We start from the raw sequence: 14,467 nt of genomic DNA, 5'->3' as shown, positions 1-14,467 counted from the left end.
GGAGAGAGATTCCCAAGCAGGCTCTGCACTGTCGCAGCAGAGGGCTGAACTCACAAACTGTGAGAACATTACCTGAGCGGCAATTAAGAGTCGGGCACTTAACTGACTGAGCCACCCAGTCAGTTTTTTTTTTTTAGTTTAATGTGTTTTCTTTCAGCTGTTAGCATAAGCAGTAAAATTCTTGATTTTAATATGTGTCAGTAAACATAAAATGAAACACATACACCTGAAACATATAAATTCTCATTGTGAATATGTATTAACATATGGCTAAGCTCTTAGGTTCCTGCCCCCTTCTTTCTACCTTGTTTGGGTGGCTCTCTGATCTTAGGCAAGTAACTCCTATGGGGCACCTGGGTGGCGCAGTCGGTTAAGTAACTCCTGTGGGTATAACATGATGGAATGAAAGCCCTAAGGTCTTAACCAGCTCTAAAGAAATTTGCTCCTACGACTTTGCTAACTATGAAATACGGTTTGTAAAGGGGGGTTCATTGTTGCTTACGAGTCAGACCTCTCCTATTTTCTGCTATGATAGCTTTATTAGAGAACAAGTGAACTGAATATAAGTTTCCAAAGGAATGGGACTTTGTTTCTGCTGTATCCATTGTCTAATGACCTGTTCTCACTGATTATGCTAGTATCTGGAACAGTATCTGACACATAGTTTCAGTTAAGTATTTGTAAAGTAATTTTTCTATGCCATTTAGTCTATTTCAGTGTCCCAGTACTGAAGAAAGTATATCCCTACCCCATTTGTAATTAAAAAGAAAAAATTCTAAGCTTGAACACTGTAAACTTTATACCAAAATTTAAATTGCTTTTGCCTAAGTTTTCTGTACGTAGTGTGACCAGGGCACCTGTCTGCCTCAGTCGGTAGAGCCTGCAACTCTTGATCTCAGGGTGATGAGCTTGAGCCCCACGTTGGGCATAGAGATTACTTTAAAAATAATAAAGTACAAATAAAATAGTCATTTCAAAACCAGAAAGAGACCAGAAGTTTGGCCATGTTATACTTTCTGGGGAGGTGTTTGAGTGTGTGTTTTATATTCTCTTGTAAAAGAAACTAATAAGGATTCCAGTAAAAAGAAATTTGTTATCATGATCCTTGTTCAAGGAAGAAGAGGGGCTGAGTGCACATTTCTTCTGTGTTTGTATCTCTAGTGGAAGGGCAGTTAATATTTTGGGGGTTTTAGTTTCTTTAATGCTATGTGTATGCCTCGAGTATAGGTATATCTGAATCACCGGAGGAGCTGCTGTTTTCCACCTAGGTGTCCTGGTCCGGCTGCGGAGATTCTGTAGGTGTGCTGGTAGAACTGGCTCCTCAGATGATTCTCGTAGCCACTGAAGTTTGCAAACTAGTTTTGAGTTTTTTCTTTAAATGTATTTACACTTGTCTTATATTCTGTACCTTTTGACATGTATATAACCTATTGACCAGATTTATTACATGAGACTAATTTCTTGTTAATTATCTAATCTCACTGTTGCTTTGCAATTCCCTTCATTCTTAAATGTGTCTGTTATGTTTTTACTAGGTGTTATTTACTAGTTTCCTATATGGACTTTAGACAGTAACCTGTTTGATCATGTTGTCATGGAAGCAGTATCTGGTAGCTTTTGTTACTTCTCTCTAGCATGTAGAATGCTAGCTTTGAAGTTACTACTGTGTTATAGCTTTAGATTACTGACTGGCCCTTTTCTGTTATTTGTCTATTTAACCCACCTCTTTATTTTCCATTAAACTCTATAAAAATAGAAGAATTAAGGAGAGACGTAAGTGTTTTCTCCCTACCTTTGCATGTTATAACCTAAAACTAAGTGATTTTTATTTAATACATTGTTTTTATAATGACCAAATCTAGGATAAAATTTGCTGGCTCGCTAACACCTTACCTAATCCCTTTCCTGATTTGTGTGTGTGGTTTGTTTTGTTTTGTTTTTTAGAGGTCACAAAATCCTCTATAGTCCTGCTATAATAAAGTCCTGAAATCTATTCTAGGACTTTATGTAATAGTTGATGGTAAACAGTATACTGAATTTGATTTCACTAATTCTAACTTCAACTTTTCTTCCCAGTAATAGACTGTAATCCGTGTCTAAATTCTTCCCCCCAAGGCTGCTTGTCTTACATCTTAAAGTGGCTATCTGAATATTTACTTTTGTTTGAGATCAGCAGCGTAACTACGTGTTCAAGATCTTTCACAGAGAATATATTGCCTTTTAAAATTCATTGAAGTAAGGTTGGCACACAGTGTTAACAGTAGTGTCAGTTGTACAGCAAGTGATTCACCAATGCTGCGATTATGTTCTGCGCACCCTAAATGTGCTGCCACCTGTCACCATATACTATTACAGTCCCATTCACTATATTCCCATATTCTCTGTGGTTTATTTATTCCATAACTGGAATGTACCTTTTACCTCCCACTACCTTTTGCCCATTTTACTCCTCCCCCACCCTTCTTCCATCTGGAAACCTTCAGTTTGTTCTGTATTAATTTGTCTGTTTCTGCTTTGTTTTTTGAGTGCACATTATAGCTTGATATCTGGGACTGTGATCCCTCTAACATTGTTCTTTTTGGCCCAAGATTGCTTTGACAGTTTGGGATCTTGTGTGATTCCATACAGATTTTAAGATTGTTTATTCTAGTTTTGTGAACATTATTGTTATTTGGATAGCAATTGCATTGAATCTGTAGAGTGCTTTAGGAAGTATGGGCATTTTAACAATATTCTTCCAATCCAAGAGCATGGTCTTTGCATTTGTATCTTCAGTGTCTTTCATGGTGTTTTATAGTTTTCAGAGTAAAGGTCTTTCACCTCCTTGGTTCAGCTTATTCTTAGGTATTTTATTATTTTGGGTACAGTTTTAAGCAGCGTGGTCTTAATTTCTCTGCTACTTCATTATATTTCTGGATATTAATTTGTATCCTGTAACTTTACTGAATTCATTTATTACCTCTGGTAGTTTTTTGGTGGCGTCTTTAGAGTTTTCTATGTATTGTATCATGTCATCTGTAAACAGTGACAGTTTTACTACTTTCTACCAAGATGGATGCCTTTTATTTCTTTGTCTTGTCTGATTACTGTGGCTAGAACTTTCAGTCCCATACTGAATAAAAGTGGCAAGAGTAGACATCCTTGTCTTGTTCCTGATCCTAGAGGGGAAGCTCTCAGTTTTTCACCATTGAGTAGGATGTTAGCTGTGGGTTTCTCATAAATGGCCTTTTTGATGTTAAGGTAATATTCCCTTTAAGCCCACTTTGTTGAGTTTTTAATCATGAACAACTCTTCACTTTGTCAAATGCTTTTTTCTCACTACTGAGGTAGTACTGATTTTTATCCTTAGTTTGGTTAATGTGATATATCATAGTGACTGCTTTGCATATTGAACCATCCTGTATCGCTGGAATTAACCCCTTTCCATTGTAGTGAATGATCCTTTTAACATATTGTTGAATGTCCTATCCTATATTTTGTTGAGGACTTTTACATCTATATTCATGTGGTTTTGTTGTTCTGTGGGGTCTTTGTCAGTAATGCTAGCCTCATAGAATATGTTTGGAAGCTTTCCTTCCTTTCTGGGGGGAATAGTTTGAGGTGATTAGGTTAACTTACTAACAAGTCTTTGATAGAATTCACAGGTTCTCGACTTTTTTGATTATCTGTTCAGTTTTGTTACTAGCAGTCAATTAAGATTCTGTTTCTTCTAGGTTGTCCAAATTGTTGGCATATAATTTTTCATAGTACTCTTATCCTTTGTATTTCTGGATTGTTGCTTGTTACTTCTTTCTCATTTCTATTATATTTATTTGTGTCTTTTTTTTTTCCTTGATGAGTCATGCTAAAGATTTATTCATTTTGTTTTTTCAGAGAACCAGCTCTTGGTTTCATTCATCTTTTCTATTGATTTGTTAGTCTCTGTCATTTCTCTGATAATTTATTCTTTCCTTCTTCTCACCTTGGGCTTTGTTATTTTTCTAAGTGGAAGGTTAGATGGAGATTTGTGTTTCTTAATGTTGCCCTGTATTGCTATAAGTTTCCCTCTGAGAACTGCTTTTGCTGTGTCCTCAAGATATCGTATACTGTTTTGTTTCCATGTATTTTTGTTCTCCTTTCATTTCTTTGTTAATACATTTGTAGTTTATAGTAGCATATTGTTTAGCCTCGACATGGTTGTGCTTTTTCTTTTTTTTTTTGTTCTTGTAATTAATTTCTAGTTTGATTCTTTTGTGTTCTGAAAAGATGCAGGATGGGATTTCAGTTCTCTTAAATGCATTGAGACTTGTTTTGTGATCTAATGTTTTATAATAAAGACAAATATACATAATTTTCACCAGTGTTATGATAAACTTCATGGAATATTTAAGCAGCCAGTAAGAGGAAAACTATTTTAGGAAAACCTAATGCCTGTTTGTTTTTATTGAAAGATGCAGACAGTCTTTTTGAACACGAATTGGGAGCTCTCAACATGGCTGCATTACTACGTAAAGAGGAGCGAGCAAGTCTTCTTAGTAATCTCGGGCCATGTTGTAAAGCGTTATGCTTCAGGCGGGATTCAGCAATCCGGAAGCAGCTTGTTAAAAATGAGAAGGTACTGTTGGTTCCTTGGGAAGTATGAATGGCATGTTTTTCATTTGATTGCTTTACGGTGAGATTAAGGTCTCATTATCTGCTTTTTAGGAGTTTGGTTTCCTAGTCTTTTCCATGTGGAAAAGGAAGAATTCTACTTATAATAGTTTTCATTTTACTGTAAGAGTATTGATGAACATTTGTGTTGAATAGCAATTTGTATTCAAACTTTGATGCATAGGGAGTTTTAGTCTTTCTGGAAAACATTTTCATTTGTGAAAAGTTTCTCTAAATTTCTAGTATGTCTTATTATCTAAAGTGAAAATCAGGGAAAAAATTTTCTTCCTATAAATATCCCCATCCCTCTGTGTCTGGAATAGTATCTATGAGAATGTGCCGAGCCAGAAGAAAGGGAGATAAACAGGTGATTATATTTAAGAATTTACTTCTTAACAAGACATTTTCAATTTCTCATGTCAGATCTCTTCTAAATCTAAATTTCTATTGTATGTTTCAGTTCCTTTTATTCTTAACTTTACAAAGCCTAAAAGAGTTGGTTTAAAAGGTTAGAGACGTATTCATTAGCTTTTTACCTGGGGACCCTTAAAAAACATTGCTAAAGAAAAAGATTCACATTTGCAGAAGAAATTAAAATGGAAACAGATCCTAGGAATAGGAAGCTTTTAATCACTGCATTTAAAGTCTTCCCTGATGAAGGCCCGGCTCAGACTCACTTCTGACAGACTTATTCCAGTCATTCCCATTTCATGTACTTCATCTCCTGTGTCGTTTTCTCCTCATTCTGTTGCCATGGTGCCCATTTCTCCTTGCAGCTTTTCTCAGTTGGAAATTCTTCTAAGAGAATCAAGCCCTAGTTAGCCTTAAAGCATGTATGTAATGAATCAGCATCTCTTTTAAGTACCTAGAATGGTACTACTTGTTACCATCCTCGGGCATTGAATTTGAAAAATAACCTATCAGATCATTTTCTGTTGGCTCAAGTAGGGGACTTCAGTTGAAAAAGGATGCATGCTTTGCAGTCTCACCAGAATCCTGCCTCCTTTTTATAAAAAATATATTATAAGAGGAACCAGGGAATGTTACAATGTGCCACAGTGCCTCTCAGAAATGGTGACAACCGAAAACACTCTTGCAAAATTCTCCTTGAGAGCCACTGTCAGAACCTTGTAATCTTTGAGTACAGGGCACAGACCATTAACTAGCATGTGACATGTTATAAAAAGTTACAGTGGCACAGTAGTTATGTCTTGAGGAAAGCATTGCAAGCTTTTTGATTGCTCAATATTAAAATTTTTCACACAAAATCTGAAGAGACCCAACTGAAGAAAAATAAAAGTCTTTAAAATATGTAGGACGGTTAAAGAAAAGTACATAATTAGGACCACTCCTCAAGGAAAATGGTACTTAGATGATGAAAAAATAGGAAAGCCAGTGAACTCCTATTGGCATTGTCTTTATTTAGAGAATGATTTTTAAAATATATCAGTTATACTTATCAGAAAAGATGGATACCAAGAGATTGCTTAGCTGCTTTAAATGAGCTGGATTCTTACTTGAATATTCTAGTATTAAGAGAATGTATGGAACCTGAGGCAAGCAGAAGGAAGGAATACCAAAACACGGTAAACAACTCTTTGCACGTAAATTTGACGATTTAGAAGAAATAGATCAATTGCTCTAAAAGCCACAAGCACCAAAACTTCAGAAGTAATAGATAACCTGAAGAGTCCTGTGTCTGGTTTTTATTTTGTGTTTATTGGAAAAGAAGCCTTGACTATCAGGTGGTTTCACTGGCAAAATCTACCAAACATTTAAGTTAGAAATAACACCAGTTCTACATAATTTCTGCCAGAAAATGGAAGAGACAGGGATATTTCCCAACTCATTTTATGAGGACAGCATGTGCAGCATGTATCAAAACCAGAGTAAGACACCGCAAGAAAACTCATGAGCATACATAAAAAAAATCCTCAAAAATTGGAGATCAAATCCAGCAATATATAAAAGGAGTACTCCACCATGACCAAATACCATTTATCCTCAGAGTGAAAGACTCTAGTTTAATATTCTAAAATTATTCAGTGTAATCCACATATCGACAGACCAAGAAGAATACCTTACCCTATCAATTGATGCAGAAAAAGCATTTGAGAACATTCAGCATTCATATACAATGAAAATTCTTAGTAAGCTGAAATTAGAGTTTTGAATCTACAAAAACCTGCAGCCAACATCATACTTAATGGTAAAAGTTTGAAAGATTTCCTGGAGAGGTCAGAACAAGGCTGGCCATTCTCACTGCCCCTACTCCACATTTTACTGGGAGTTCTAGCCAGTTCAATAAGAAAAGGAAGTAGAAGGCATACAGATTGGAAAGGAAGAGGTAAAACTGTGTTTATTTACAGACGTGATTGCCTACATAAAAGTTCTCAAGGAATTTATCAGAAATTAATAAGGCCAAAGGCTACAAAGCAACTGTATTTCCATATACTAATAGTATATAGAAGCACCTGGGAACTGCAAGGTAGAAAAAGAATACTTTTTACAGTGGCTCCAGCAAAAAAGTACTTAGGTATAAATCTAATAGAACATGTGCAGGGGGTATGTGCTGGGGCTGAGAGAGCCTGATGTAAAAAAAAAAAAAAAATCAAAGATGAATAATGGAGACATACAACATTTCATGGATTGGAAGACTCATTACACTTAAGATGAAAATTTTCCCTAAATGTATCTGCAGATTTAATACAGTCCAGCAAAATCGCAGCAGGGTTGTTTTTGGGTTTTTGTTTTTGTTTTTTTTTTTTTTAGATAACATATTCTCAAGTTTATAGAATACACAGAATAACTGTTTAAAAAAATGAATCCAGTTGAAGGACTTATAATTCCCAGTTTCAAGACTGACTCTAAAGCCACAGGACTCAGGACAGTGCGGTGCTGGCAGCAGGGATGACACATGAAGATGCATGGAACTGAGTCCAGAAATAAACCCGCACCAGTGGGACTAGTCTGCTGGGGGGGATTTAAACACGAGTTGTTTTTTTAATTGAACTTTTCATTTTGAGATACCTGATCTTCAACAAAATGTAAAACGAGCTGAAGACTGAAAAGACAAGTATACTTTCCCTTTTTGGGGAAAGGACCTGTATCTAGAATGTATAAAGAACTTTTTTTAATGTTTTATTTATTTTTGAGACAGAGAGAGAGAACACAGAATCCGAAGCAGGCTCCAGGCTCTGAGCTGTCAGCACAGAGCCTGACATAGGGCTCGTGAGATCATGACCTGAGCTGAAGTCAGAGGCTTAACGACTGATCCACCCAGGCGCCCCAAAAATCTCTTTAAAGTAAAAAACAAGCAATCCAGTTTTTTTCTAATGGGCCATACGTGAATGGATAATTCATCAAAGAGGATATGTGGCTGGCTAATAGGCCCATGAAAAGATATTTAACATTTTAAGCCATTAGCAAACACAGATTAAAATTTAAATGAGATACCATTGTGAACCTATTAACAGTGGTTAAAAACCTACAGCAATAAACCCCGGAGTCAGGATGCAGAGCAGTTGAAACTACCCCGTGTTACCAGTGAGAATGCAAAATATTATAGCCACACGGGAAAACAGTGTGGTTGTTTGGTTAAATGAATATTCACTATATGACCCAGTAATCCCTGTTGCTAGGTATGTACCTTAAAAAAATGAAAACTTATATTCATATAAAAACCTGTCCCCAATAGCTTATAGCAGGTCTAGTCATAATCTCCAAAAACTGGAAACAACCCCACTGTTCTTTACATAACTAATTGATAAACTAGGGCACATCCATATAAGCGATTACTAATTTATAATAAGAAAGAACCAAACTCTCAGTACTATCAACAATATGGATTAATCTCGATGCTGAGTAAAAGGAACAAGTCTCCAAAGATCATATAGTATATGATTCCATTTACTTGATGTTCTGGAAACACAGCGATTACAGAGACCTATCACTGATTGCTGGGGGTTAGAGTTGGGGAGAGGGTGTGAACACAAGGGGAGTTTTCTGAATGATGAAACTTCTCTGATTGTGGTCATGGTTACATGAACCAATATATAAGTGTAAACTCACAACTACAAATTTAAAGCTAATTTGCTGTGTAACATGTACATTTTTTAATGTACATGTAATCAAGGAACCACAGTTCCTTTAAGGATCCTAGAAAGAGAAATGGCAGAATGCCCAAGAGAGTCAAATATCACCTTCTTTCACTTATGAACACACTTGGAGAACATTTAACAAAATTTATTACTGCAACTTAAAGCTATATCGGCAATTTTGGAAGCTGTCATAGAGAGACACATTTTACCAGAAGGGAGGTAGTACTTTCTCGGCGTACCGCAGTGCTCAGCTGTCTCACAGAGCACTTGTTCACTTCTCAAGCCCATGTTCTACAGGCAGAACACTGACAGACCAGAACGGAGTGTGGAGTGTTCAGTGCTTCAGAGGTTTGAAAGGTTGTCATGTAAAAGTAAGATTGAATTAGTGTGCAGCCCTGTCTATACAAGAGATTTTATTTCATCATGTTCAGAAATGTGCAGTGAATGTTGTTTGTCATTGGAAATAAAAACTAGTTGATTACCTGTCAGGGATGTTGAAGATTCCAACTTTAAGCAAGAGGTGCCCCCTTAAAAGGGTTGCTTTCTTTTCTAAGATTTCTTGAACCTGAAAACATTTCTTAAGTTGGCTTTTAAATATCCATCCCAAATTAATATTTGTGTTACAAATATTTGTGTTAACCTGCCTGTCTTTGTTACCTAATAGTATAAATCTTTAAAAAAAATTCTTTTTCCTTCCAATAGGGCACTGTAAAACAAGCGTACACAAATGCCCCGGTGGTAGACAATGAGTTACTGCGACTGAGTCTCCGGCTATTTAAGAGGAAGACTACTTGTCAGGCCCCGGGACCCGAGAAGGCCGAGGATACTAAACTCTCGCAGGCCAGTGTCCAGCAGGAACTGTGTGTATCTTAGCATTGAAGTTACATGACAGTTTCGGGACTCTCTTCCTGCAGGATTACACATTCTTTTTCAGAGTTCTTTGGTTTGACAAACATTCGTAACAAGGCAGAAAAGATTTATAAGCCATGGTCAAAGAGTGAAGAGCAACTTTGATCTAAAGTTGAAAGACACTAGTTATGGCTAACTTAAGGTTTTACATAAATTTTTACATAGTACTTGATACCCATGCAAAATAATGTGAAAACATCTAGATTTAGTTTATTCTGTACTTTTTGTTAAAACTGAAGATTTTGGAAAACAGTTGCCACTGCTTATGCAGCCTATGAATATTTTTTATGAAATGGAGCCACTGACTTATGCTCTGGATCATCCCTACAGAAACGGATCTTCTTCAGAAAGTGTGTTCACACAATGAATGCGCACCATAACACAAAACTCTTGCAAATGGATGCTGGCCCCTTGCACGGTGTTCGTGGGCAGCCCTCCTGCAGGAGGGGCCAAAGTACTTCTTTCCCTTCTTTAGAAGGAAAGTTCAAAAACAAAATTACTAATGGGTCTGTTTTTTTTTTTTTTAATAAATGTTCATGTTACAATGTATATTGGATATATTAGGATTCTAAGTGGTTTTGTTAGCAGAAAATGTCTGCTGTTTTTATTTTTAATAAATGTACCTTTCCTTTCTTTGTTCTAGATTTACTTTGCTCTTCATTGATCCTTATTTCTGATGTTCTGAAACATTTGTCATCAACATTACATATTTAGCATTTCAAATATTTTATTGCCCAAGTAAAGAATGCAGTACGAGTTGACGATAGACTTCAAGAGTCAACAAACCTATGTCACCTGAGCTTTAAAATCCTGCTGTCATCTTTTTCAGACCTATAATCTCTGATTACATTGCACTGTCTGGCCTATAATAGGTAAAATAACTAATTTTTTTTTCATTACCATGTATCTGTTTTATGGTGTGTATATGTGTAACTCATGAAGGGGACTCTTAGAAGGATTTGAAATGGACTCCAAGCTGCACAATGTGTGGGCAGACTTATGATGATGATGAAGGAAACCAATTAAAATTATAATTTTTTCATTGGCTTTCATAGGTTTTTGCTCAAACTGTAATCTATGTTACCTGTGTCAGTAGTTTTGTATCCTCTAATGGTAACAGTGTGACTGATGTAAAATTCCATGCTTTTCAAAAAACACTCATTGTACACTTAATTTATATGAAATACTGACCCAGCAAAGGAAATGGTCTTATTTCAAATGACTTTGAAAGCACATATAAGAAAATGGCAGAAGAGCAGAGAGGGATGGGAGTGTCACAAGATTTTCCTGGTGTCTGTTTCCTTTTCCAATTGGTAAATATTTTGAATAAAGCAGAAATTCCTTAATGACCCTGGAGAATAAATATCCCTTAAAAAAACTGACTTCCTAATTATCATAGATAATATTTGCTGTAGCACCAACAGCTCAAGTTCAAGAACTTCTAGTCCTATTTCCCAGAAATGTGGAATATAATAGAAAATAATGGTTTTTCTTTAGGAATGTTTCACAGGTTATTTACAGAATGAAAACTATGTACTTAAATTTGCCATACAGCTAGTATGTTACCTTTTCAGATTTGATTATCTTTTTGTTATGAAGGAAAATTTTAGAGCTATTCCTGTGCATACTTAGTCACAGTATTCAGAGTTTTGTGTTCCCAGTGGGGATGTACCATTAAGTCTCATTTTTTTTTTAATTCAAACATTCTATGTACTGCCAATCATCTACCCTTAGAGTTTTTATTGAGTTTTCCATAAAAGATTTTGGATGCCAGTTAAAGTCTCAATGAAACCAGTAGTCCTGAAAGCCACTGCTAGGCTGGAACTGATTTGCTGCTACAGCTGAAGGTGCGTTGCCTCCTAACTGACGGATCAAGTCTGTCCATTTGCTGTAGCTGCACAACTGGACTCCAGCCGCTGGTAATAAATGGGCAAGAGAACGTGTGCAAACCAAAATAAATGAGAGTCCACACATATGATGGAGTCAGTTTGATTTTTTGGCAGCTATCCTGACCATTTGTAAAGGGTTGTAGTGACTATAAATAACTTTGTAACTATCCCCTTCTTGTAAGTTATTGTGCTGCAAAATCTAACGTGTCATGTAACTGCGTGTTCTCTTTCTTATCCTCTACCTACCCCATGACTACATTAGGACTTTATGACCTCACTTTATTAACTTGACATTTTGGGCCATTGGCAGAATATCCCACATTGCTTGTTACTATCCATTTGGGTGAAGATTAAGGTATATGTTATCTGTATGGTCAGTGATGCTTTTAAGTCTCAGAAGAGCCAGCATCTGGACCTCAACTGGTGATTTTAAAAATTGTGTGGTTTCCAGCTCAAGATGGTAATACAAGGTGGAACCCGAAATCAACCTCCCCCACAGACACACCAGATCTACGGCTACGTACAGAACAGTGTTTTCTGAAAATACAGCTGAGTGGACTCCTACACATGCGGGGGCCGGGGGTGGAACCATACTAAATCAAGTAGGAGAGACAGATAAACCCCACCCTCAGAGAGGAGACCCACATCGGGAAGGCACTCCCAGCCCTGAGCCTTTCCCTTAGGAGTGAAGAATTTGAACCCCACATCTTGCACCTCACTTACAAGACCTGCCTGAGAGACAAGCCCACAAAACATCTAGTTTTGAAAGGCAATGGCGTTTCATCCAGGAGATCCCCAGAGGACAGATGGATTCGTCCTAGGGCCCACTACAGAGGCAGCTGTCTGAAAAGGGTCCAGACTTTCTGCAAAAGATGCCTGTTTATCTTAAAGTGTTGGCCTAATTTAAAACACATCTACTGAAATAACCTCCAACAATGAAGGCCAGTGAGCACCATTTTTGTGCTGTTCCTCTGCCTCATCCTAGCTCACTGGTATCTCCCAAGAAGGAATTTGTACACATCTGGCACCCCAACTTTTGTGGCTGCTGCTCAGAGGACACCTCTTCAACGCTTGGCTCTGGTAGCTAGTGGGGCTTATTGTGGAACTTTCAGGGTTGTTACAGGATGGTTACAATCAGTGTTATTAACTGGCTACCACCCACAGGGCACAGCAGTGAGGCACTAGCACCCCTGTGTAAGTAGCCTATTATAACTGTGGCCTAAGGGCAGTCTTCTAATTATACACGTTTAAGGGCCAAATGTAACCCTTGGCTGAGACCCAGCATGGGGTGGGGGGTGGGGGTGTGTAAACGTAATGCTTTTCTAAGGTTCTTCCACAGCCATGCTCCAGGCTACTGGTCTTTCCCATAGAGGAGCTTATACATGTTTCTGGTGTCCTGGTTCTTGTGGCTGTGACTCAGGGAAGCCCCTTGATTGCTTGGTGCCGTTGGCCAGTGGGGCTTGCATTCCTGGGTCCCCTAGGGCTATATAGCAAATGTAGGAACAGATCTTGGCTGGTTACTACCTCCCCTCCCCCCAGGGCACAGTATAGAACACATGTCAGGTCTTTCTATGCAAGAGCCTATTTGCTTGTCTTGAAGCTTCCGCCTAAGGCACAGGCCTCTGGTTTGGTGCACATCTAGAGGCCTACTTAGGTATTTTCTGGGGATGGAGACCTGTGGTTGTCACGTGTGCACTCTACCTTTCCCTTACTCCAAATGGTGGGTACCTCTGAGTAAAGCTTGTGGACACATCTGATGCCCTGACTTTTGTGACTGGTGCCCAAAGGACATTCATTTACAGCCTTGTTTTGATGGCCAAGAGGCTTATGTTTACAGGTTCAAGAGACTGTAGCAAAGAAAGAGTTCTTTCCTGGCTATCCCCTGAGGGATCAGTGCAGAGGGAGTAGACAAATCCTGATCTCCCAGTCTTCTCCAGAAAGAGGTATATTCACATATTTTAAGAGCTGCTGCCTGGGGGTCTGGTTCCCAATCAGCCTAAATCTAAGTGCTACTAAGATCTCCGCTTTTGGGACACTGGTAGGTCTTAGAATACCCTCAACTACTGGGAACCACTACAAACAAAGTAGGCTTCTCGGCAAGTCACAAAGGTTTGAGAAAATCGAGCTAGGGCAGGGTTGAACAGTAGGTTTCATCTACACAAGACCAATGCTTCAAGATGGGAAGGGGGTGACTCTCATCTGTGCATAGAAGCCAACAATAGAGAGTCAAGGAAAATGAAGGAACAGAAGAATATGTTCCCAATGGAAGAATAAGTATAAACCCTCAGAAGGAGAATTTAAGGAAATGGAGATAAGTGATTTTCCTCTGATAGAGTGCAAAACAATGGTCATAATGATATTCACTAAGTTCAGGAGAAGAATGGACTAAAAATTGAAAATTTCAGCAAGGAGATAAAAAAACCTAAGAAAATAGCAAACAAGTCACAAAGCTGAAAAATACAATAACCAAAAAATAACAATAGAAGGGTTCAGTATCAGACTAGATGGAGAAGAAAAGATCAAAGGGCAATAAAACTCACCAAATAGGAGCAAGAAAAAGAAAAAAGAATGACAGAGAATTAAGACAGTTTTAGGAACTTATGGGACAATAGCAAGCAGAACAACATTCATAATGTAGGAGTCCCAGGGGAGAAGAGAGAATGGAGCAGAAAACTTATTTTGAAGAAATGATGGCTGAAAATTTCCCTAACCTGAAGAAGGAAACAGACATCCAGATTCAGAAGTCCCAGAGAGTTCCAAAAAGGAGCCAAAAGAGATCCCACACTGAGACACATTATTCTTAGTGTCAAAAGTAAAGACAAGGAAAGACTTACAGAGGAAGAAAAACATGTATAAAGCACCCATGTAAGTCTAAGCAGATTTTACAGCCAGCATTTTGTAGCCCAGAATGGCTTCGTGTAATATATTCAAAGTAATGAA

General features: G+C 37.7%; 1 protein-coding gene across 2 annotated transcripts in view; it reads left to right on the top strand.

The window, feature by feature from the left end:
• ZC3H13 (zinc finger CCCH-type containing 13) overlaps positions 1 to 11,613 on the top strand; it is a 93,578-nt gene extending 81,965 nt beyond the window's left edge. For both annotated transcript variants that reach the window (XM_029936724.1, XM_029936723.1), the window contains exons 18-19: positions 4,431 to 4,594; positions 9,432 to 11,613. In XM_029936724.1, the coding sequence (XP_029792584.1) occupies positions 4,431 to 4,594; positions 9,432 to 9,602 (335 nt within the window). In that variant the 3' untranslated portion in view covers positions 9,603 to 11,613. The remainder of the gene's footprint in view (positions 1 to 4,430; positions 4,595 to 9,431) is intronic.
• The last annotated feature ends 2,854 nt before the right edge of the window (positions 11,614 to 14,467 follow it).

Source organism: Suricata suricatta, chromosome 4 (assembly GCF_006229205.1).
Source record: "Suricata suricatta isolate VVHF042 chromosome 4, meerkat_22Aug2017_6uvM2_HiC, whole genome shotgun sequence".
NCBI lineage: Eukaryota > Metazoa > Chordata > Mammalia > Carnivora > Herpestidae > Suricata > Suricata suricatta.
Note: the sequence above shows the minus strand (reverse complement) of the source record. Positions and strands in the feature narration are given on the sequence as shown.